Source organism: Cupressus sempervirens, chromosome 5 (assembly GCF_028749045.1).
Source record: "Cupressus sempervirens isolate cs-2001-9-10 chromosome 5, ASM2874904v1, whole genome shotgun sequence".
Taxonomy (NCBI): domain Eukaryota; kingdom Viridiplantae; phylum Streptophyta; class Pinopsida; order Cupressales; family Cupressaceae; genus Cupressus; species Cupressus sempervirens.
The window spans coordinates 934,294,145-934,320,685 of NC_143122.1; the positions used below are offsets into that span (position 1 = coordinate 934,294,145).

Below are 26,541 nucleotides of genomic sequence, written 5' to 3' on the forward strand. Positions count from 1 at the left end.
AGTGCCATTTTGAATGCATGACTAAGAATATATTTAATTAATTTGAATGTTCTAAAATTTTAGTTTCTTAAATATTCCAGTTAGCTGAAAGGAAACACATGCTTATAGTATTTAGTGAGTTTTTAATATTTTAATTTGAAACTTTAGTTCATGCATACCCGATTTGTGTAAAAGCTGTATGCTTAATGTGCATTTTATCACATTTTTGATGTTGTCACAGGATGTTGTTTTATTAAGTATGCCACTGTTGAGGAAGCAGAAAGAGCCATAAGAGCTTTACATAATCAGCGCACATTACCTGGGGTATTTTGAAAATTTGATGCATAGAAGTATTAAATAGACTTGCTGAGTGGGTTACTTAAAATCTCTTACTTTGTATTGTTGGTTAAATTTTTTTTCTGGTTTCATTTTTATCAGGGTTTAGGTCCAATACAAGTTAGATATGCTGATGGAGAGCGTGAACGTCTTGGTAATTTTCTTTGTCCTCTGTACAATTGAAACATTTTGGTTGAAAGGCTGACTTAATTAGATTGATAGGTTTACACTGAAGGTCATAAATAATCATATATCATGGATGTGTACACTTCCATCGCAGCTCGTTCTCTAATTGCTTCTTTTTATGTACCCCTAAAGAATAACTTGTGCATTGAATGAATATTTGCACAACACTTTTGTTGGTTTTTAATGACCGTATTTTTGGTAGGTACAGTGGAGTACAAATTGTTTGTTGGTTCACTAAATAAACAGGCCTCAGAAAAGGAAATTGAAGAGGTGATTTTCTATCCTAATGCATTGAAAAGTTCAAACATTGAAAAGTTCAAACTAACTTGTGAGGGAATTTTGGATACAATAGAAAACATTCTAAATTAAAATCTGAATAATGTACATTCTATTTAACCTTTAGATGAGTCATTTCTTTCGAAGCATGACTACTTCAGCTTGAGCATTAGTAGACACAAGTCTTGGGGTAACTAAGCATTTGTATACATTGAGCATATGTATGTATCTGCGTCTGTGGTAATTAGACTGCTTATTTGTACAATGATGAAGTTTTAATTTCTAGGTGGTTGCTTTGTAAAGATTTTGGAAATAGTTTACCAAAGTTAAAGAGGTTGTGTATGATTTTTCTATTTTTGTTCTCAGATATATGCTATGCTACATTACCTATCTAAACATAACGAAATTATTTTCATTTATATGCCAACTCTCTTGCCTGGTTGAGCACAGATGGTCATGTCACTGTTTAAGTATTCTGGATGTACTCGCCAAATGATTTATCCTTTGGATAATGAACTAGGTTTTGCTTTTGTTAGAAAAGAGAGTTATGTATCAGAGGTGTTAATTATAAACTTATATATTCAGAATTTGATATGCTGACTGTAACTATAAGAGTAGAGACGTAGAGACATCTGATGCATCTAAGTTATGTTGGTCTTTACGGATAAAAATCACTCCTTGATATCAAGGTTGTAGCCAAATGCCTAACATAGATAATAAACATAAAATCAAGGATTGGAAACTAATTCTTGCCTATTAACATATAATGTTTTGTAGACAAACAAAGAACCATTTAGAATAAATCGTTTAAACATCTATACCTTCATTCACAAAGAAAGAATAATATAATTCACAATGAACAATGCAATAGATAAGATAATAATATTAATGTCTAACAAAAGACCACAAAAGTTCTATGGGACTGATAGATTACATTAAGACAACAAACCACAGTAGGAGCATCAAATGGTGTCCAAGAAAGCGAACAACAAAAAGCATGAAGAGGAAAAATAAAGGCGTAGAGAAAGGCCAAAGAAAAGACCAGGAGTCCTTCAATGGCGAAAGAAATCAGTCACAGATGGATAAGACTGTGGGTGGACATGAGCTTGATCTGTGTTTGTGAGCTCTTGGAAGAAGAGTGTTGTTGACGTAAGAAACTGCTGCGGAGTCTAACAGACTTGGAATGACCGGTAGAACTGAACGACCTTTTTACACCTTTTTACACCACGTAAAGGAGATAAGGGTGAGAAAAAGGTAGTAATGAGCTAATCAGAGGTCTGTTGGGAAGGAAGTAGTGACTGTAAAGTACTCTCGCGCAACAGGGTGGCCTCCCGAAGATAAAGTGCAATACATCGCTGATCACTGTAACTGAAGAAAGCTGAAAGAGAAAAATAATCCCGGAATAAACAATAGAATATCCCTCTGATTTCATAAAAGATAGGGCAATGGAAAATAAAGTGAGTCTCCGTCTCGACCTTTGCTAAAGTACACAGCTTACAAATCTGTTCTCTGTTGTCAATATGATGGTTAGTTCAAGCTCGAAGACGGTGAGAACCAACTCTAAAGGACCCTAGAGAGAAACACAAGTCATGACACCACTATCGAGAAAGGTAACTAGGACGAATAATAATACCATCACAGATCTCCATAAAATGCTTAGCATAGAAAGCCATCCTTGGATGTAACCCACTAGGAGGGTTAGTCCAGGTGGTGATAATGTACTGTTTGTAGATATCCAGTTTGACATGCTCATTTAACTCGTCTAGAGGAGAGGAGATGAGCAAGGGCATTCTGCAAGAATTGATAAGGAGGGAGGCGGTCAATATCAATCCCAATCGAGCTTAGCAGAGAAGATGCTTGCGCATACCAACAAAGAGCTTGAGAACAGGTATCAGAACCCGCAGTAGCAACATAAGAGCAATACGTCAAGTAGGAGTATCTATCTCCTTCTCCAACCAAATTCGGAAAACTATGAAGGCGATGAAGAAACCAAACCAAATAAAAAATGGCCGCATGACTGAAGGGATGAGCACCAAACTTAGCAAAAATGATACTACGAGGAGTGAACCTATGATATCTAATGATACATTGTAAAAGCCAAGTCTGCACTCGTTCGATCAAGGCCCTATTAGAAACCAGGAGAGAGGGCCCCCAAACCTCAGAGCCATAGAGAACAGTTGGCCGAACAAGGGAGTCCAAGAGGGATAACTTGGACGAGGTATCTTGAAAATGGTGTCTGAAACATTGTTTCTCAAGCATAGCAAGAGAACCCATACCCTTACTAACTTTGGACTGTATCGCCCGCCTCATATTGAAGCGGGGTCTAGAGAACTTCACTCCCAGATACATATAAGAAGTAATCTCTATCTCCTGTCCTTGAAAGAAGTGAAGATAAGAGGTCTTTAAGCAATTAAAGACCATGACCCGAGTCTTACCTAGGTTAACCACAAGTTGTCGTTGATCACAAAAAGAAGCCAAACCATCAAGAAGCCTCTGTAAACTCTTTGGAGAAGAAGCAAGAAGAACTAAATCATCCACAAAAAGAAGAATGGAGATCAAGACCTGGTGTAAGTAGCAATCGTCCCTTGGGAGCGATCACTTTAGAAGGAAGTCTTCAAGCTCGTCAATATACAAACTGAACAAAGTGGGGGAGAGAGGGCAACCTTGTTTAACCCCAATGGTGCTATGGATCGGAACTGAGAATCACTCAGGTTTCCTAAATCTAGCCACCACAGTTTCGGATAATCTCATGATAGCAGTAACATATCCGAAATCCTAATCACATGAAGCCTCTGAAATAGAGCCATCCTAGGAACATAATAAAAAGGCTTGTGAAAATCAACAAAACAACAGTACACTTTCGCCGTTCCGTGTCTAGCCTCCTCAATAATAGCTCGTAAGGTGAAAATGCGATCCATGGTTTGATAGTCAGCCTAGAAACCAGCTTGTCCTCTAGCTCTACAACCTCTCATGTCAAGTTCATTGGATAACATAGCATTCATAGTTGTAGCATATAGTTTGGCAAACATGTGTCCGATTATAATGATCCTATAATTACCAGGATTAGAGGCATGACTAGTCTTGTGAATCGGATAAATCAGGTGTCTTGACCAACAAATTGGAAAAGCAGTGCAAACCACTCTATTAAAGAGTGTAGAGAGATAGGGGCCTAGAAACGAGGCACCAAACTTGAATAGTTCGGCCTGGAACCCCTCCTCATTCGACGCTTTGCTGCATCTCATGGATCTGATGGCCTCGTAAATGTTAGAAGGGGTGAACAAATGACAATATAGAGGTGGAATAGGGTGGATAGAAGGCTGCCTAGGAATGTCATAAAGAGTCGTGGTGTGAGGGGTAAGGGAGCTAAAGTCAAGGATGGAGGATGGAGGGTGAGAGCGAGGAGATAGGGTGCACCATAAAAGTTGGGCATTGCGAATAAGTGTGGAGCATAGGGATTTACATTGAAACACGATAAATGATTGTTTCTTACCACGAAGAAAATAGAGGTAAGAAACACGCTAGTGAGCAAAAGCGGGGGAATGAGCATCAAAAGCAGAACGCACTGACCGATGGAAAGCTTTGTAGACAACATCAAACCATTGGTGCATAGGGCATGTATTACAACGTTTGCTTCGGAGGAAGAGCGAAGAGTGGTGAGGTATGGAAAGGATGGCAGACTTCCAAATGGCCGATGCAAGAAAATCAAACATGGAGGAGGTCTCACTAGAATTAGTAAAGCACACACGATTAAGGACCCTTGAAAGATGAGAGGAAAAGAACTCACAGTCACCTTCAAGGAAGCGAAAGCATATCAAGGGACAGGTAGTGTGAGGAAAGAGTTGAGAAGACTAAAGAGGAGGCAATGAGTGAGAAGAAATGTGAATACCGAGGAGAGCATGATTTGCAAGAGGAAGGCGTAAGATGATGAAGTTGTGAATGAAGGGGATAAAGGAGGGAAAGGTGAGGGCATAGTCAACAATGCTAGCACCCCCACAATGAGGCCAACAAGTGAAGAGCTTAGGACCAGGAAAGCATGGAAGACTGTTCAAGACCACAAGACCAGAGGACTCACAAAGCTGGAGATGATGGCGACCATAACAAGAAATCGGTCCAAGCCAAGAGCATCATTAGAAATACGTTGAAGTCCCAAAGTAGTCAGATCAATCTCTGTGGAGCAGATGGAATCAGAGCATCAGTTATAGAGTCTAGAGTTCTTTGGTCCTCGCATTGAAATCACCAAGAATGATGATGTCCCCCAAAGCAGCAAACTGAGAGATACTCTCACATTGGTCAACATAAGGGTTACCATCCTCGGTACCATGGATAGCATAATGAGAGGAAGTTGGTAGGAAATAGCATACAACAATAAAGAAATCTCTTTGACGGTGACTCTTACGGTCAATACGGACCCACATGAATTTGGCATACATATCAAAATGGACAACAGAAATACAGCTGAAAATATCATCTCTAATCAAACAAGCTATGTGACCAGACCTTCGGACCCCACTAGAAGCATGAACCTCCTCTCTACAAATAGATAACCATTGATAACTTGCAAACCCCAGAAGAGGACGTACGAGACTCTCATGAGTCTCTGTGATGACAAGTATATCAGTGGACCCCATTGCATCATGGAAGTAATGACCATAGAGAACCATTACCATTCTACTAGTTATGTAATGTTCACTGTTGGAATGAAGCAACAATACAACACTAGGACTGACGGAAATTTCGTTAAACAATTGTAATGAAACCAATATTTCTTTGAGCAAACATATTACAGTATCAAGATTTTTTTCGTGTTTCATAGGCTAACAGTAAGAAATGGTTATGTCAATCAATGACACCAGTGCTACAGGCAATTCGGAGTTAGAGGTTGACTTAGAACTTAATACTAATGGCTTACACCCGAGACAATAAATCAATAACCTTTTAACTATAGTTTTGAGAATGCAGTACAGTTTTAACAATAACATCCAATATGCACAATAAGCAAGGTAAGTGAGTAAATATGAACAAACTTGTATCATTGGTGAGCACCATTAAGAAGTCACATATGTAGGAGAATTCATTTCTTCACCATTCCTAGGCGTTTTAATCAGTCAGCTGACTGCCACTATAATTGGCTCTACTCTTTTGTGCGGCTTGAGGATATTGACTCGTATTGGAGGAAGGGTTCTATCAATGCGATGACCCAATTTAGATGACGTGAGTACCTGTTTATCTCCCGAAATCACCCTCTGTCGAAGTGCTGTATCATATCAGATTGTCGACTGTGAACCCGTGAACTATTCTGTGGTTACCCAATGTTGCTGCTGTTCTCAGAGTTATACACCTCAACCCGACCAAGAGTTGTAATATTCATATGCAGTCTACCCGTATGGGAAGGTTCTCATGCTCACTTGCGCCTATCACCTATAACATGTCTCTGCTGTTTAGAAAGACCACTTGTTGCCCAAACTCTGGAAAGTAAAGATTAACTTACATAGAATTCCACCCGTATTTGTCTTGAGGAGTTATTTCCTAGATTGCCTCCTCGCTATTACATGGTGTTTTGAAAGTGTTAGCACCAGATACTGACCAGTTGCCACTCCCCCATTATTCGAAATGCCAACTTATTTAATCTTCAACAACTACTTGAGTTCCAATTGATAGTAAATATCACAAGAAGATTGGGGCTATGTTCAGCTTCAGATTTCGCTAGGGTTTTCGTCCTTGAGATTGCTCATTCACATATAAGCAACTAGAGTTTTCTGAGTGTTTGAGTTCATAAAATCTCGTGTGTTGCAATCCCAAGACAGAGTCTCTTATTTATAATCTCGAAGTGAGGGAAAAGTGTTGGGATAAGAGATGTGGGATTAAACTCCAATTTCGTCTTGTAGTCATTTAAGTCACCTTATAAAGTAAATGACTATTAAAACATAAAGTAACTTTATTAAAGCACTTTAAATACATTAAGTGATGACTTAAGATAAATCTCCTTTGTGACTAGCAGGCATCTTGACTGGTGATGTTGTTAATCTATCCAGATGTGGAGATAGATTAACTCGGTGCCATAGAACTAGTGCAGGGGAGGGGACATGACAAGTTAACAAGAAGAGAGCAAGTGGGGGTCTCCCTCTTGTTCGACTGTTGGCGAGATCGTCATATGGTCTTGGAGGCCTGTCTTGCTTCCCATCCATTGGGGGGCGGGGAATCTTGAACAACTACTTTGAGATTCCTAATAACTGCCTATTTCCCAGTCCGTCTAGCTTCCACCACAATACCACGAGAAGCAAAAATTTAAAGCTGCCTTATTTCTTGAACAAACATTGTGTCCCAATTGTGTTTATATGTTTCTGTATTGGTGTTTGGTGATGTCTACATAATATTTTTCTCTTCTCTAACTCGATAGTGCATGTTTCTATTTTTGTTCTTCCCTTTTTTTTGCTTAGGCATAAGCAGAGACGTTTTCTCTTCCTAATGTGCATTTTTCAAAATACAATAGTGGAAGTAGTATTTTGTTCTCATTTTTCTTAGCACTTGTGTTCTTTTCAAGTGGTTACAATCTTTCAAAGTTTAATGATTTATCCTAATTGGCAATGACATGGCGGTGGCCATCGATTGTACTTTAAGTTCTACCTCGAATCCTGAACATTGTAGCTGTTTTGTTTTGTATACTTTGCTTTACAGCAGGGTCCTTGCCTCTTTCCTTTCTTTGGAAGAATTCTCTTGTTTCCTAACTTTTTTTTCAATCATGTCCCTGTTATTGCATTCCTGTTCTGTCAAGAAATCTGCTGTTGTTGGAGTTCTGTACAAGGTTGCATGCTCGCCTACTATTCTAAGGGCAGCCTGTACTACATTATGAGTGGCCCACTTGCATAACCACCCACCGTTATTAGGATATTGTCATCTCTATTGTCAATGGAGCAGATGCCTACAAAAAGGATTTTAACTCCCAACCATACTTTGAGAAACTTTTTCTACACAGTTGTATATGTTGATTGAAGGCAGTTGAAATCAGGATGGCTGACAAAACATTGGTAATTTCTATCTACACAGTTGTACAAGTTGATTGAAGGCAGATGATATTAGAATGGCTGTTTTATAATCATTCTTCTGTGGGTGGGTTATATTCCTACTGTGTAATATTGTCTAATGCTAAGCAGCCAGCTTATATTTCTATTTCATCACCAATTCATCGAAAGTGAACCATTTCACCTTGTAGAACAAGGTGCACAATGACACTGCTGCTGCTTCAGACAACAGGTTATGACTGCCAGTTTATAAACCTGGATTATTGCTATGACAAGTAAAACTGCTTATCTCTAGGCTAGTGCAAAATGTGATTTTCATGTTACATATCATTTTTTGTTTATTGGTTATTCTTAGTGATTTTAAAATTATATATCCTCAGGTGCTTTCTTATCTTACGAACTCTGCCCATGACCTTCATGCTGTAATGACAGGCCATTTTCTTCACCATAAATTTTAATACTTTTTTACATGGAACTAGGAGGTGTTAGTTGTTCACACCATTCACACCATATACATAGATAACTTTACCCTGGTGAGCCACAAGTCAATGCAATAAGGGCCTGCCGGTGTTCATTTTCTACTTAATGGGTGTTTTTGTTTAATTGAACTGGTGTTCATTTCTGTTTAAATGATCTTTCAATTGACTTCTTTATTGTAAAGATAGTCATGCATAAACATAAACGCCTTGAATTTGATAGCAACATTCACATACCTATTGAAGGATAATCAATTAAGTCCAGTTTATAATTAGTCTAAGTCTAAACTGCTTTTAAACTACAACCAGGTGAAGAAATAACAAAAGGGAGAAGGGAAGGGAGGAAGAGAGATGGAGGGAAGGGAAAAAGGTAAGAAAATGCTTTGATTCAGTGGCAACATCCATCAAAAAACCACCGTAAACATCCTGAAAAATCAAATTACGAAACATTTAAACTGTTGCTATGTTATAAATGTTTATGCAGACAATATGATGATAAATGTGCATACAGACAATACTGAGATTATTACAATAGTAGATAGTTTCTATTATATCTGTTTAGTATCTAATGCTTATCTATTGTAATCTTTTGTAAATATTAGAATGTTTCTAATATTTAGTTTTCTGTTTCTATAATAGAATATTTCTATTCTTTACGATTGTTTCTTAAGGAAACACCGTTCAGTCTCTTGTATAAATTGATCTCTTGATCACTGTTAATAACAAGCAAATATTTTCTAATTACTTTGTAATATGGTATTAGAGCTAGTGCGTTAAATATTTTCAAAAATCATAATTTATCGAAATCATTAGATTCTTATTTTCGTAATTATTTTCCATGATTTTTTGCTTCAAAGAGCCCTGGTTCGTATAAGATTTTTCCATCTGAAAATTCAATTTTCTAAACTGGGAAAACGGACTATTTTTTTGCTCCAAATCGTGTCTGATATACAGCTTGGCTACGGTTTCTTTCTTGTCTACAAATCACGATTTCATTGGGGCAAGTCGCACATACACAAATCGCTGCATTTATCAACACAAAGGCTCGTTTTTTATTGGCATTTCTTTTTCGGTAAATCATGTTTGCCCATTCACATTTGGTCGTTTTTTTTCATGCGATCTTTTGTCTGCTCAAGAACTTCAATACTCCAAATTTATTTAAAAATAATTATAATTTCTTGGTTGAAATTATCTACCTTTTATTTTCAAAATTATTTACATGCATATTTGCTTCCAACTCTCTCTATAATCCGATTAGGGTTTTTGTTTTCTGAGACATCTGAATCCACCGACTTTTGGTTCAGTTTTGCAACCCATTTATGTCTAGATCTCTCTGTTTTTCTGCACATTTATGCCTTTTTTTTGGTTTTTTTGCAACATGACCGTTTTTGTTCAAAACCCTAATTTTCTGTACTGAATTAAATTTTGTTTTTACGGATTCTTGGTGGGTTTCTTGAGATTTCAACTAGGTTGTCGTTTGTTTTTTCTGGGTGCCTTGATTTTCATGCCTTAGTTTTCGAGACAGTCGATTCAGAAATTGACAACATATTCTTTCCAAGTTTTTCGAGCTCTCTTCTGGGTCTACTTTTTGAGGGTTGCATGTACTTGCATGTTGTTTGCATGTGCTGCTTTACTATGCAAAGTCTCATGTTTTGCCTCTCTTAAAAATTGTTGTGGGTTTTCATTTTTTTTTCCCTAATTTTTTTTCTAATTGGTCCTCTATAAATTTTCCCTTATATATTTCTGATTTTGTAATTCGCAAAGTTGTGTGGGATTCCTGTGCGGGTTTGTAATTTTTTCCTCAAAAATTATCTATTGGGTTTTACCATTTTTCCTAAAAATAAAGCTTTGTAATATCAGTTTTTGATTGATTTTTCACCTCAAAAATCATGTTGGGGTTTGATTGATTTTTCACCTCAAAAATAATGTTGGGTTTTGATTGATTTTTCACCCCATAAATTGTGTTCGGTTTTTTCGATTTTCTCCTAAAATTCATGGCTTTTTGCAATTTGTTTTGGAGCATTATGCTCATTTGCAAAGTTTTGGAGCATTATCCAAATTACTATCAACAGTCTTCTCAGTAGTCATCGTTTGCTCCAATTTAGAAGGCTCTGTAAAAGGAACATTCAATGCAACTATTGCCACAAGTATGGGCACATGAAGTTTGAATGTTGGAAGCACTTAGCTGCCCTATCTAAGCAATTTGGTTTGCATCCCATAGCAAACAGTGCGGAGTAGACAAAATCAGCCTTTTACGCCTTTTGACAGCTTCATGCTTTGGATAGATTAACCATTAAGAGAGGTATTATGATAACAAATAGTTTCTATTATCTCTGTTATATCTAATGGTTATCTATTGTAATCTTTTGTAAATATTAGAATGTTTCTAATATTTAGTTTTTTGTTTCTAGAATAGAATGTTTCTATTCTTTAGGATTGTGTCTTAAGGAAACATCGTTTAGTCTCTTGTATAAATTGATTTCTTGATCACTGTTAATAACAAGCAAATATTTTCCAATTGCTTTGTAATAGAGATTACATGAAAACCAGACTTGCACATCATACAAATATAAGTTAATACCATTGCATTTAACATGTCTTCAATTTAGATTCCTATTGACTCATTACAAATAGAGACCGCCGTAGGATATGCTACAATCAAACTGGTGATAATGGACACTCATGGAGATGTTATATTTGCAGGTTTCGCCTTAAGAGCTTCTATTGACCTCAATTTGTATATCAGTGTTGGTCTCCTCACTGTCACTCCGTCGCCATACCCCTATCACCCCCTAAAATCTAAGTTACTCATTCCGGTGTGATGCAGATGTGGATGTGGGTATGAGAATCAGGTGGGTGGATGTGCGATTTTTTTGGGTTTTTGGATGCATTATATAGACACAAAAAAAAAGGTGCATGCAACATGTAGAATTAAATCAGTTGATAGAATGATACTTTGTCATTAGTCAAGATAAATATTAAATGCCAATTGATAGTTTACAAATATACATCTATGTTCATGATTCCAATGAAAATAAAAAAATCTCAACAATTACAAAATCAAAATGTAGTTCATGATTCAGTGCTCATCAAACAGGATTCACTAATCAAAATCATAAGGGTTCTAAAAAAAGTCTTCATCTTGGGCCCAACTGCTGCAACTTAAAGATCATTTGAACCCAAAGTGGTTCCACTTGTACTTGATGATCCATGTGTTAGGTAGTAATCATCATCATTATCATCATAATTTGTAGTGAGTTGAGTAAGATACGCAATGGTTGCATCGAAGATGATACACTCAGGGGGTACATCCCAAAACTTTTGTACCCCATCCTTGTAGTTTGGATCCGTATGTGACAAAAGATGTAAGTTGGAATGAATATAAACCAAGTCTTTAGCTTTTTTTGGGCCCAACCTGTTATGCTTCATTGAGTGGATAGAAGAGTATGTTCATAAATTCCATTCAGTAGTAGAACTTGCAACCTAGATAATATTTTCAAAAATAAAAATAAAATAAAAATGCAAAGAAAATTAAAGAATGTCAAGTATTAACTTGTAGAATACAAGCGGTAAAGAAAACAATAAAAATGAACTTGTGCGAGGATCTTAATTGCAAGAGGTTGTATATACTTAATTTGTTGACCATGTGATAGCTTCTATGTCATATTGGTCCTTAATAGCTACTGGACTATAATTTCTTCTTGAGAAAGACAAGCTAAATTTTGTTCTAACTTTTTTGTGCACTTCTTCATCTAGGAAGAGTATTTCAAAAGCTTTCTTGCACCCATTAGCAACTTCATCTACATATGGTGCTACTCTATTTCGTATAGTAAGTACCTCAATGCTATAGTGTGATAACCCCCATCTGTAATAAATATTTATTTAAAATATATATTAATTGAAATAAATATATATTCATTATAACAATTAAATATTAACTATTGATTAATTGAATATATTATTAACTGAATATTTAATATACCAATTAAATATTAATTAATTAAAAATACAATGAATCAAATTAATAAATATGTAGTATATCAACTACACATTAACCATCGATTAAATGGATATATAATTAATCAAAGTTACAAACATGTTTATCCATACATTAAGTAAACAAAGTTAATAATTTAATAAACTAAGATAGTTATAATTGATTTTGTAGAAGTCCGCTCAAGCGAGAATAATCAAATATCACAGGTGCGGGTATAGGGCGTAATACAAAGAGCTGCGTCAAACAAAAAGGTACTAGCAAATGGATTTGCCATGGTTACCAGGAGACCCGTCTCCCCCCTAAAAGTGGCGTCTCGGAGACCGAGACGCGTCTCGGAGACTTTTCGCGTCTCCGGAGACCTCAAAAAAGGTTGGAGACTTCATGACGAAGTCTCCTGAAGTCTCCCCGTCTCCTAATCCAAAAAGTGAAGTCCCCCCGAAGTCTCCTGATAAAATATAAATGTAAAATATAATATTAAATAATTTTATATATTTTAGCCCTCATTTAAATGTTTTTAATGCAAAAATCTAAGGTACTATATGAATTCCGTAACAACTACTTGGTGATGTACGTCACCTACAGGAACACGATACAAGTCTAAGACAACATATTGGAAGCTGTACAGGATTGCAGTAAAGATCCCAAATCACATAAATTTATGCGGCTAAGGAATTAGGGTGCAAAAACTGTTGTTAGTGCATTAGAAGATAGTATTACGTATGTTACAAAAATCTGATATGCAAATGCTTGATAATAGTATTATTCCTCATGAAAACCAAGCATCTATTTGCTGATAAAGACTCAGCAATAACAGTGATAGACTAGAGGTTTTATGTATGTTAACATGAATGTATTTGGTCCCATATTTATGTTTTTTCAAGAGGATATCATGTTTCAGTTTGATGTATAAGTCGTATTTGTTATTCGTACCTGTTTATCTGTTGTTGGCAATATCCTAGTACCAATATAGGAATCTTTGTTAGTTGAATCTGTGTAACTGGAAAAAAAACACTATTACAAAATGATTTACTCCCTTTTAAACTAAGCAATCCTAACTCTTAGTTAGAAAATAGAAATCCTAAGTGTGTCTCTATGCATGCATCAATGTTGAATAATTCAATAATTTTCACAAATTTTTTGTAGCAATGCCAATTTGTCAGGTTTTAAAATCTATTTCAGTAATGTACTTATGTATCTGACCGCTTATTATTATTATAATCTTTGACAGTTTGACTCTATGAATCTATTTTAATTTTTAATGTGACAACACTAGTATTATTAATTTATTATTTACTTTAGTCTTTTAGTCTTACGGTATTACTATTTTGAAATTTTGAAATTTTGTATTTACTTTTAGTATTAGACTCTTTAAGTTTAAACTATTAAAAATTTATTTAAAAAAAAAAAAAAAAAATTGGCGTCTCCAAGTACCCCCGTCTCCTATTTGAAAAATTGCCGTACCGGTACCAGTACCAGTACCGGAGACCTCAAAGTCTCCCCGTCTCCCGGTGACCTTGGGATTTGCAATTGAGGAGACACATTTCCACCATGTTAGTCATTTAGCGATTATATATAGTCACGTGAGGTCACCAACAATTATTGAAAAGCAGAATAATAATTGACACATCATTGAGCAGAGTTAAGGTTAACACACGAAGTAACGTTTCTTACTGCAGAACAATGTAAACAATATTCTAAGTTCTTTGCCAAACAAATAATGTTCTAGCTGTTACAACAGATAGGAATCTGTTGTACGTCAAAACCAATATTAGAACACAATCTCTTAAGCCAAATGACCTATTTAGAAACATGAATACCTGCCATAAACTCTAATTCTGCAGCGGGCAAAGCTACTATAGCCTGTTGCTTACTCGTCCAACTAACTGCACCACCAAACATCATGAAAACATATTCACTAGCTGACCTTTTGTCAATCCTCCATAGAAAGCTTTGTTTCCTGGAACATTGGAACAACTAACTGCTTGCAAGCTATCATGCTGAATTTTTTTAACACAGAGGTAACATACTTCCTCTGACTGATCCAAAGCTTTCAGCTAGCTCTATCTCTAATGATCTCATTCCCAAGAGTAATATCTGGCTGCACCTAGATCTTTCATTTCAAAATGTGCTGCTAATTGAGACTTTAAATCTGAAATCATTCTTTTACCATTTCCAATGAATAACATATCATCCACATACGGGACTATGACAATAATGTGACCACTTTCAGGTTTATAATATAAACGATGGTCAGATTTAGATCGTAGAAATCCCAAGAACAACACATAGGTGTCAAAGTTTTGATACCACATTCTCAGAGATAATTACAAATCATATAGAGATTTCTTCAACATACAAACAAGATTTTCTTTAAGAAAGCTTTCGACACCATCTCTAGGGATAAGTTATGGAATAGGATGGAAGAATTAGAAGTCCCAACAGAGTATAGAGATGCTGTTTATAAACTTTACAAACAAGTTAAAGCGAAAATCAGAACCAAAGTGGGCATGTCAGAATGCTTTGGCAGTGACATAGGGGTCAAACAGGGATGCTCGTTATCGCCTACCCTATTTGGCCTCTATATTGACAAGTTAGAGGAATGGCTAAACAAAGCCAATGGAGAGGGAATTTAGTTGGCTTAATATGTGATCAGATTGCTTTTGTATGCCGATGACCTCATTCTCATTGCTAAAACAGCAAAGGGGTTGAGAGAACATTTGAAGAACTTAGAAACCTTTTGCATGGAAGTAGAGATGGAGGTCAACACTTCTAAGACCAAGATCATGGTCTTTTCCTTGAAGAAGAGAAAACAACAATGCACGTTCATATTTAATGACAAAGCGCTAGAAATTGTAGAAGAATACAAGTATTTGGGGATAGATTTCCATTACCGGCTCAGTTGGGAAACATGCAGATCAAAAAGGATATATGGGATTGGAAGACTAAGAAAACCCTCTTTGGGTTGCTGGTGATACTAGTTATTTTATATGGCAGTGAGGTATGGGGGAGCAACGTATCAAACCATAAATGGTGACAAATTGAAAGAATTTAGAAACACTTCATCACAACTAATTTCAAAATCAAATCCACAGTCCCTTACGAGATTATTTTAGCGGAGGTGGGCATGTTCCCGGTGGAGGCCTTGGCAATTATTAGATTGCTGAGCTATCTAAAAAAGGTGAGTAAAATGGATGCACATCGCTAGCCTAGTAGGGTGGTTGACAGAGAATTGGTTCGTCGGAAGAAGACACGGAAGAAACAAAACAATAAATGGTTCGATAAGTGGAACATTGACTACCTAGAATGCCCAGAAAACAATTCTGAAATAAAAAAATGGGTGGCAAGAAAAGTCAGATTTGTCATGTGGGCAAACCAGCTAGGTAGAAAAAAATCCTATTACGTCGAAGAATTTAATCCCACATGCGAACATGATGACAAAGAATACTTAGGAGCCGAGATCAAAGGAAAAGCAAAAATCCTAATCACTCAATTGAAATTTGGTTCCTATCTTTTGAGATGTGAAACTGGTAGATGGAAGGCCCCTAAGGAAGATTGGGAAGACAAAATTTGTAAATTTTGCAACGAGGGTGTGGTGGAAATAGAGTGGTACTATTTGAAGGATTGTACAACATACGAAGACATTTGCAGCCAACACGAAGAAACATTAAAAGTGAACAACATAAAAGACCTTTTCGAAGGACCAAGACTCCTCAAGGGGACCATTTTACTTATGAAGATTCACAACAAAAGAGACAGGCTGGAGAAATCACATCAGATTGACTAGGAGTTTTATGTGGGTTCCTTAGGTTTAGGGCCTCGTGGACGTCATTAAAAATCTTTCATTTATTTATTCATTTACCTTTCTCAACGAAATGCTCTAGTTGTGACATAGATTTCCTCCTCCAAGTCACCATGAAGGAACGTTGTCTTCACATCCAGTTGCTCAATTTCAAAATCATAAGCTGTTGCAAGCGATAACAAGAATGGAATGGAAGTTAGCTTCGCTACAGCTTGGAATATTTCACCATAATCAGTTTCCTACAACCATGAATACCCCTTTACAACCAACCATGCATTATACTTCTCAACATTGCCATCTGGACCCAACTTCTTCTTGAACATTCATTACATCCAACATATTTTCATCCTTTAGGCAAAGGTACTAGATCCCATGTAACATTTCAATGCTGCCATCTCTTCATTCATGGCTTCCATCCAAGAATCTGCATCATTCATATCCATAGCCTCTCTAATAGTCCTAGGCTCATCAATGTTAGCAATCAAAGCAAATAATATCCAAACCTTTTGAGTGAATAATCATATCTATCAGGTCGCTTCCTATCTCGAGTAGACGTCCTCAAAAAGTTTGAGGCTAAAGTTCTTGTTCTTCTTCAGAGCTTTCAGAGCTATTTGAGCTCTCCTCATTCTCATGTCCATTAGGAACTTGTAGTTCTTCCCTAAAGGTGGAAGGACTATGAACCACTTTTTTTGTTTCTCTTCCTTCTCTAGAGCTACTTGAGCAAACCTCATTATCATGCATATCATGAACTCATAGTTCTTCTTCCCTAGGGGAAGGAATAAGAATTACATGCTTTTTCTATTTCTCTTTTTTGGTTGCAAATCAATTGCGGAAGGTTTCAACTCTCAAATATCACACTTCTACTGTAGAGCACCCTTTCCAAGTGGATCCCAAAGCTTGTAACCTTTCACACCAACACCATAGCCAATGAAGATACACCTAACTACCTTGCCCTCCAATTTTGATCTCTTTTCACTTGGTACATGAGCATATGCCTCACAACCAAAGACTTTAAGATGTCTCATTGAGGGCTTCTTGCTTGACCACACCTTCATGGGTGTCTTCTCAACAAGTGTTGAAGTAGGAGATTTGTTAATTAAATAACATGTTGTGGCTACAGCTTCAGCTCATAACTTTTGTTCAAGCCCAACATCACTCAACAGTCTCCTAGTTCTCTCCATTAGCATTTTGTTCATCCTCTCTGGAACTTCATTTTGCTATGGGGTGTATGGAGTTGTCTTATGTCTCTCAATTCATGATCCTTATAGAACGTGTCAAAATTTGCTGAACAAAACTCATCGCAATTATCTATTCTCAACACTTAATCTTTCGACCAATTTGATTTTCAACCAAGGACTTAAATTTCTTAAGTTGACTAAAAACTTCAGATTTACTTTTGAGGAAATAGACAAATGTCCTTCTACTATATTCATCTATGAATGAGATAAAGTACATAGATGTAGATATCAAAGGAACATTAATTGGACCAAACACATCTAAATAAATATAATCCAAAACACTAGAAGACTTGTGAGAACTTGAATAAAAAGAAACACGTTGGTGTTTACCATGAACACAATGTTCACATAATTCAAACTCTAGATTACAATAACAAGGCCTTCAACAAGGCTCTTATTTTTTAGGGGTCTAAGACCCTTCTCACCAATGTGCCCAAGTCTATGGTGCCATAACATTGCCTTCTCAGTAGGGACCACCATCTCCAAAGCATTTGCACCCTTAGGTACCCAGAAGGCACGACCATCAGATGTAGAAACAACATTCTTCTTCTTTGCTTGATCTGATGGTGAGGATGAAAAATCCAAAGCCCCTTTCTTTGACTTCACAAAAGCACTGTTGCACCAAACTGTGCATTCATCCAACCTATACAAGGTGTCCATCCTAACACCCTTAGCAGGCACCATAGAGCCTACATCCATCACCCAAGAAAACAACTTGCACGCCCACATCACCAAGGTTGCTGACTAAAAGTAGGTTCTGTGCCAAACAGGTATATGCAACACACCATCAATCCCCTCAACTCCACCATCAGTGATTGTGATCTTGACTCTACCAGAACGAACAATATTCAGGTGAGTTATCACCCAGATACACCTTCCCACTATCAAACTAGTCATACTTTGAAAACCAATCTCTGTCGGGTGTCATGACTCGTGGAAAGAAGCGCCTAAATCTATCAACCACACATCTTTTGATGCATGTGTTGCCAAGGCTGTGGCAAAAGCATCACATCATCTTGAGATGATTTTTCACAGTCTGAATTGGGGAAATCCTTTTAACCATTTTTTTCCCTTCTCCTTGCACTACTTTTAAGGTGACTAGGTTTACCACAATTCCAACATTTTGTCTTGGATGTTTTACCAGGAAATTTAGATCTCCTAACAGACTTGGATTCACCCTTCTTGTCCTTTTTCTTGCCTTTCTCCATTGTTTTATCTCAAGTAACCATGGCCTCCTTAGCCATCTTAGAAGATTTTCTTTGCATATCTTCAAATAAAAGCGAACTAACCACATCCTCCAATTTGAAAGTGGTTGTTGTGATTCTAGTAGCCATAACAAGGGGATCCCATGATTGCAACAAAAAACATAACAAAAGCATGCATTTATCTTGATCATATTAAATGCATTCAAAATGAATACATATTAAAAACATTCAAGTGATCAATAATAGAGCCTCCTTCCTTGAGCCTCAAAGAATACAACTTCTTTCTCAAGATTAACTTAGTTACCAAGGATTTACTCCGATAAATATCACCAAGATTCTTCCAAAGATCAACTACAATCTTCTCTTCATGGGCATTCAAGAGCACTGAATCAGCCAAAAAGAATCTTATCAAACCCTTCACTTTTCGATCCATCTTATCCCAATCATCCTGCAGTGTAACTTGGGGTTTTGTTGAAGGAACCGTAGCCCATAGATCTCTATCTAGAAGCATGTCCTCCATTTTGAGTTTCCACAACTCAAAATTGCTGCCATTAAATTTATTCATCTACCCAACAATAATAATAAAGCTGACCAGTCTCTAATACTAATTGAAAGGAAGCCAAACCGCAGATATGCTTCATAATGCTAAATCTGATAAGAGAGATGCTGCTGAAATCTCTCTAAGCAATTGCAAACTAGATAAACAAATGCAAAATCAGATTTAAGCAAATAAAGTCACAACACTAGATATATATGGGAAAACCCTTTTAGGAAAAAAACCACCCTCCAAAAGCCAAACTCAATTGTATTATCAACAACAACAGTTGCTATACAATCCTTGAGCCAATGCACATCAAGAGATATTACAACAATAGAGAATTCTAGAGGATATCCGACACATAAACGCTCCTTAGAAGATATCCAGACTAACCACACAGAATGCACTAAGTAGCTACATATTTATAGAGCTCAACACAACTGAAAAGAGCCCATGGTTTCCAAATCCATCTCTAATACCGAAGAGATATGTGGTATCAATATGCTAAACCAATGACATGTTGCACATAGAAACTTCCAAGGTAACAAAAGCATAACTCAACCATAAGGATCACCATTCCATATGCAACACCTACCTTACACCACTTGTCAATAGTGAATTCCACCCTAATCATTACATAGATTCGACATAGCAACTTATATGACACTAGCTTCTTAACTTTAGGACTTCTAAAGTGGGTAACATAAAATAAATAAATAGAATATTATGTTCGGACTCAAAGGTTTGGACAACTTTATCCTAACAATATTGACATATGAACATGTTGCCCCACTTTTCATCCTGCACCCATTTTGCAAAGTGGAAAAGATCTTGTGTCGTAGTTTGGTTTGGGTATGTCTAAGTCTAGTCTTTCCTCCTTAGGTGAAAAGATTCTCCATTGGATTTCCCATCTTTCCCTTCTCTCGCATTTCATGGCCAGGTGGGTTTCTCCTTGATGTCGTATGGGTAGCTTAGTACCTAATTCGATGGTGATTCTTGTGTTTCATAAAGATGTTCACAAAGTTATTTTCAAGGATGGACTTGTTTGTGGCTTATCATGATTTACACGTGAAAAAAAATGAAGCTTGCAAAGAATCAAACATTGCCTTTTCCTCAGCAGGTTTTCGAGTCATGAAGGTGATTTTCTGCAAAGGTTAATAAATGTGGCTTGCGGTTTAAAGCAAGAAGAGAATGAGTTGTTCTATGGATAAGCCTTATTTTCATCACAGTATTCTGCCTTGGTCAACATCCAAGATTCATCATGGTGCTCAGAATCACCTTAAGTGGAAAACTCTAAAATGACTTCTCCACGGCGGGCTTTCGACCCGTGAAGTCAATTTTCCGCTAAAGACATTTGTAAAGGGAAAAAGAAGAAGAAGTGGGCCCTCTTTTGGTCCCTACAGTGCTTTTGTGGATTTCCGAACTCAAAGAAAAGGCTAACCTAAGAGCTAGAAAGTAAATAAAGCTTGAGCGGAAAACTGAAGATCGCCTTCTCCTCGGCGGGCTTTCGACCCATGAAGGTGATTTTCTGCATTCATCAAGACATCGACTTTGTAAGAAAATTGGGTACACAAATTGCACGTAAGACACCTTAAGATGACAATGAAAACAAGCTAATCACAGTTGGAGAAGTGTAGTGAGCAGAATCTGGCTAGGCAGATATTTCCTTACAGAGTACTTCGTTCTTAATTCTCTGGAACTAGGTGAAAAACGGGAATGTAAGTATGAAATAAAGGAAAGTTACTGTTGGGTCAACGGAAACAATGAAAAGACATGGAAAAGTCCGTTAGAAATTCTCGTATTTACGAATCCAATGGATTTATCCTTTATTTCGTTCGTGTGGCGCGGATCTTGAAGATTAACAGATGAATTAGGATTTCTATATAGAGAGAAATGTTATAGTTTTTCAAATTACTGCTTTTTCTTGAACTGTTATGCTGTTGAATTGCACAACATTTTCAAATCTCTTATACTTGCAAATTCTATCCTCCACGCTTCCTTCAATTTCAAGGTTTCGATCCACTTCTACCTCAGATAAAATGACAACCAAATTTGCTGGGTTTGACGAGCTTAATGGGATCAAATCCACATTGCAGAGTTTCACAGATACCTCGTTCAGTTTCTATGACATGCAACATTTTCAAAGGAGGCTGAGGTTGGAGCCAATTCACCCTATAACCGAGAAGCTCCGAGGAAGTGGGTTAGTGGAAGCAGTTGGGTTTCCAGTGGCAATTCAAGCTCTTGAGTTGATTGTTGAATGCATAAATCACTACAACCCGAATACCAGACAAATTTTGCTGCCTGATCATACAGTTCTAATCTCTATTAATAGGCAACTTGTGGTGAGTTGCCTCTGAGTTCTAGAACGGGAAAAGTTCTTTGAGTTGACAGTAGGAGGGGCAATGTCTAAGTTCTCCTTGAAGGAAATGGTGTGGAGAAAAGAAATTATGAGGTCTTGGTTCCAAAAGTCGCGGGGCGCTAAGAGTAAGGTTCCTAAAACTCTATTCGGCATTGATCTCAAGCCTGAGATTGTAGACATTCTGGTTCTCTTGCCTAGATTGAAAGGTGAGGTAGAAGCACTTAATTTTGTTGAATGGTATTTCTTTCTGGTACAAATTATTTGTTTATATACACAATATGTTAATTGGGAATATGAGGTAAGCGAGCATCTGTCCAGAGCCCTTAGCGCCACAAAGTTTTACAACACCTTTGACATGTCTTCTTTCTTGATTTATATGTTAGCTTCTCTACAATTGTTGGTCAAACCATCTTATTGGTTTGGGGTAATTACAAGCTTACTTGGGATTGTAATCATCAAGTTTCGTTGTGGTTGACATCTGAATTGAAAGTAAAATATATGCTGGATCATAGAACTTGCTTGAAATATTAACATGAATTTTGGTTTGAAAGGATTTATTTTACTTTCTAACCTAGGCTTGTTTGTAAGGCTTTGCATAACTCCAGTAGGGACAAATGTAATAATCTGAGTAACTCTAAAATGGCTACCTCTGAGCATTAATACAAGTTAAGCAAGGATAGATGCAGATTAGGGAAGTATTCCAAGAAATATATGCAACAGAATTTAGGAGAGCCCAAAAGGGTCCTAGACCGCTCTTAGCTTTCAGAGAAAAGTTTATAATCCCAATATCCTAGAAACTTGAATTTTTTTCGCAAAGTTTTACATTTCTCTAGTTTGTAGTTCACCACTTTTTAAGAATTCAAATATATGGGCAAACTCTTTAGAAATCATGTTATGGATGTGAAATGATTATTGAGTCTTGTTCGAAATCATGAGTCTACCAAAATTCTTTGGATTGAGCCACATTATAAAAAACTGTTGGGTGAAATAATGGCAATTGAGGTACATAACCAATTTTCCCCCCCAAAATTTTGGCAAATTAACATCTTAGGCCCATTAATTTCTTCAGAATCCTTGGAGAAAGCATTTGGGACTTCTTGGAGATTTACCTTTTCTTAGAAGTTATAAGAAGTAAGACAAATTCTTTGAGGAAGCTTTATAGACGTGAGACAATTCTTCTAGAATAGTTTAATCATGGGAAATATTTTGTTTGCTCGATAATACCTTAATAGGTTAATTTTATTAATAATTAAAAGCTTCTTGTAAAGTGTCCATCCATTATCATATCAGTTCAAGAATCCAACTTTAAAACCCAGCACCTAACTATACACATACACAAATAAAACATGAATTTTGTTCTGACAAGCTCAAACTGCTTGCATGGAAATGGTTCAAACTTCAAAGAGAATGCCCACATAAATTTGAGCTATTTGAGGAATCCAGAGCTCTTGAGTTTGTCTGACTTATGTAAGGAATTTAAACATGGAAGCAAAATAAAATGGGTTTTGAGATCATTTTGGGATCCACTAGAATTCAGAGACTAGATATCTTGGATTTGAATAGTTGCTTTTTGAAATCCAATTTCTCATTTTAACTCCTCTGAAAGGAACGACGGCTCTACCATCCCGGTACATATAGAGTGTACTGATTTGCACAATAGGACATTTGCAAGGTTAGTTTTTTGACAGCTAAGAAAGTGCAATTGGTTACCTGGTTGATAATCTAAAATTTGTCAATTTAGGCTTGCCTGTAATATAAGACATGCATGTTGCATGTATTAGTCAAAGTAAGCTGTTATGAATAATGGATATTTATTAGGACATTGTATGCTGATTCCACATTCCTTGATGCTAACTTCGTGACCAACTTGCGGCGAAGACAAGAAATGAGCCTTTTATGGGTTGCATCTTATCATTCTCATGATAACTACCTTTTTTTGGATAGGTAATGGGCCAAAGCCTAGATTAATTATTATTTATTGTAATTAATTATTATTATGTGTTAAGATCAAGTAGACTGGAACCCAAGATCTCCCACATGACAGCTTCACAAGTTACTCTTATGCTATAGGCTCTTGCCCAGTCATGATAACTAATTTTTTAAGTTATCGGTTTGAGTTCGGGTTTGAAGAACCAGTTCACTAGTACGTCAAGATCTTGAAATGAGGTTTGGGTTTGTTAGTACAAAAGCATGTAAAAAATATGTATACACATATGTGTGCAGCCTAGAAAAATGAATTAAGATTAGAATGCCACATAGTATCATAAAAACAACAAATACATTATAAACTTGTAATCTTAGCATCATATCTATTAGTAACACCAAAATATTAAAATAATATCGAGTTCAAGTACCATTGTTTAGAGTCTAGACTTTCAACATTTAGAACTTTATACTATGTTTCAATCATCTAATGGATTATCTAAATCTTCATCACCTTCTTCTTCTTCTTCGAAGGCATTAGTTGGTTCACAAACATTGTCCATGTTATTGGGATCAACTACACTAATAACATTCCTACTTTCCAAGTTGTCCAACGCTTATTACTTTTTCATTGTACAAAGAGCTTATTTATTTGTAATTAAAATCCTACTTGAAAAATGTTATATAAGTAACTTGCAACTCCCTTCACTTATTAAAGATGTTTAATGTTTCAAATATTATTAATCACTATACAAAGCTTTCAATTATTCGGACAGGGGCCATCATCAACAATTGGATATAAAGAATTTCATTGGAAGAAATCTTGAGGGCTTGTTTAATTTGATGTAACAAATATTTGAACTTCAAAAAACTTTGTTTGTAATGCTACAAATTTTTATTCAAATTCTGTAATAATTGTTTTCTGCACTAAATTATAGAATGTTCCCAATGGAACTGTGCCTGGTTCACACTCGGTCTACCTGGGTCTGCCCTAATTCAACCTAGGTTTGACCCAAAGAAACCAACTTGCTTGGGTTCAAACCCAAGTGGAACCAGGACCAGGACCAAGAAACCGTTTGAAATTTGCCTGGTTCGAAGGGCCAAGGGGAGATCTGGGTAACTAATCTAATCTATATTCATAGATCAGGTTACACTATTCAGGGGAAAAGGAGCCTGTTCTTTATCTTTAGATGAGTACTAAAACTTTTTGATTTATCATTTTTCTACAATAGTCATCGATGATCATCAGTATTCATCAGTTATTTGTCAAACAGGTTTGCAATTTTTCACAGTAGTAGATGAAGATCATGATATATCCATATCATTCAGCCATGTAAATCATAGTAAGATTGAAGATAGTCTTAATGTTTGTGGTGGTATTACTATATTTGCATAGAATCATTGCTTTCAAAATATTGTGAAGTCTTATTATTAGCCGATAAGCTTCTTATTTGGACTGGCGAGCCTGAAAATTGTAACATGCTTGAAAATAATTTTAGGTCATTGTTAATAATTTTAAGGTCCCAGGATTTGTGCCTCGCTTTTTACAAGAGACTTCAATAATAGAGTTGTACATGTATGGCTGTCTTCAAAATATTAATTGGGAATGTACTGCCATAAATCCTGCCCCCTCTCCCAGCTGCCTGAATTTTGATAAACAAATATAAAATTCAATTATTCTGCAGCAGAAGTTTCTCTTCTTCATACTCGTATCTGGAAAACTCTGTTTGATGGTCATGGACATCTATGAAAACACTCTGACCTCAGCCTGAAACTCTCCTCTATTGCCTTTTTCTTCTTGCCTTCATAGCTAAGTGTTCTGCCTGTGCTTTGCTATGCTTTGCCCCTGCCTTTTGAGAGCTTCACATCTTCATTTGCTCCTCTCTTGTGCTGGTAGTGTATGGATTTAACTTCATGCTGTCTTACACTGATTTTTTGTCAAAATGTAAATCATGGGATTATGACCAAGAGCTTTTCCAGGATGGCTTTGCAGTCTTGGATGAGCTTGGAGTGCTTATGCCATGTAGTTTGGTGCTTACTACAACATATATCTTATTTTTTATTGGTTAGGCTATTCATTCTGTATGGACATACTTCTTGATTGTCTCTTTGGTAATTGTTTGTGGTCGCGCTATACTTATTGTTATTTAATGTGGGATTGGTATTTGCATATTTCAATGTGCGTTCTATTAGAGGATGGTATTCTAGTTGATCAATCATTTTTTAAATGTGCGTTCTATTAGAGGATGGTATTCTAGTTGATCAATCATTTTTTAAGACAGGATCACTTTTTGCCACCTGTTAAGTTCAAGAGTGATATTTATTATCTATCTTATCGAGTTTTGGATTTCAGGTGGAAGATGTCTGTGTTTTGGCAAAGAATAATCCTTTTAAATTGTTAGAAAATTTAATTAAAGAGTAGCTCTTTTCCGAGGATACAATGTTATTCAAGATAGACATGAACATTGAAAACTGAAAAATCAAGTGCTCATATCATAGTAAACCTATATTGTCTAGTGTAGATAACAAAGTCTACAAATGCAGAAGCCGAAGAAAATGAAACGTGACTTGATAATATAAAGTAAATTTGAAAAAGAATAACTACTCACTGAGCTCTGCTTTGCTGGTTCTTCGCATCAATAACAGGTTGTTTTGCATAGTAAGCACAATCTTCATTCATATTACGAAAAAATAACTAGTAAATTAAAAAATTTAAGGCACCAGTCAAATTCACAATAATTTAAGAGATGTCAAATTTTGTTAGAAACACTTGACATAGTAAATGACGATGACTATGTAGAACAAACAATAAATCTAGAAATATCTTACAATAATACCTCTTAATAGGTCCATTTTCATGACTTCCCTATTCAAATATTATTAGAATATTCTTATAATGGTCATGTTAGTTGATATTTAGAAACTTCCTTTTATGTCTCTCATCTTTAGTTAGTTTTGGGAACTTTCCTTTCTCTTGTGTTTGTATTCTTGCTTCTTTCCGCTATGGAAAGCTCATCTTGTATTCTATATTTAAGGAGCCTTCGTCCTCTTTGTTTTTGATAGTACCTTCGTCCTCTTTGTTTTTGATAATACCTTCGTCCTCTTTGTTAATATCCAGCTATTGATTATCATTTGATGTTATCATTGTGGGAAGGCTTTTTGACGATTTTTCTTAAAAACATTTGTAGGTAAAATACCTAGAATTATATC

At 36.2% G+C, this 26,541-nt stretch overlaps 1 protein-coding gene across 7 annotated transcripts in view; it reads left to right on the forward strand.

Annotated features, from left to right (window-relative positions):
- Positions 1-26,541, forward strand: part of FCA (flowering time control protein FCA) — an 84,300-nt gene that overhangs the window by 40,575 nt on the left and 17,184 nt on the right. For 4 of the 7 annotated variants that reach the window (XM_089832965.1, XM_089832966.1, XM_089832969.1 and 1 more), the window contains exons 4-6: positions 221-303; positions 418-469; positions 704-771. In XM_089832965.1, the coding sequence (XP_089689091.1) occupies positions 221-303; positions 418-469; positions 704-771 (203 nt within the window). The remainder of the gene's footprint in view (positions 1-220; positions 304-417; positions 470-703; positions 772-26,541) is intronic. The other 3 variants (XM_089832967.1, XM_089832968.1, XM_089832971.1) reach the window with 1 other exon arrangement.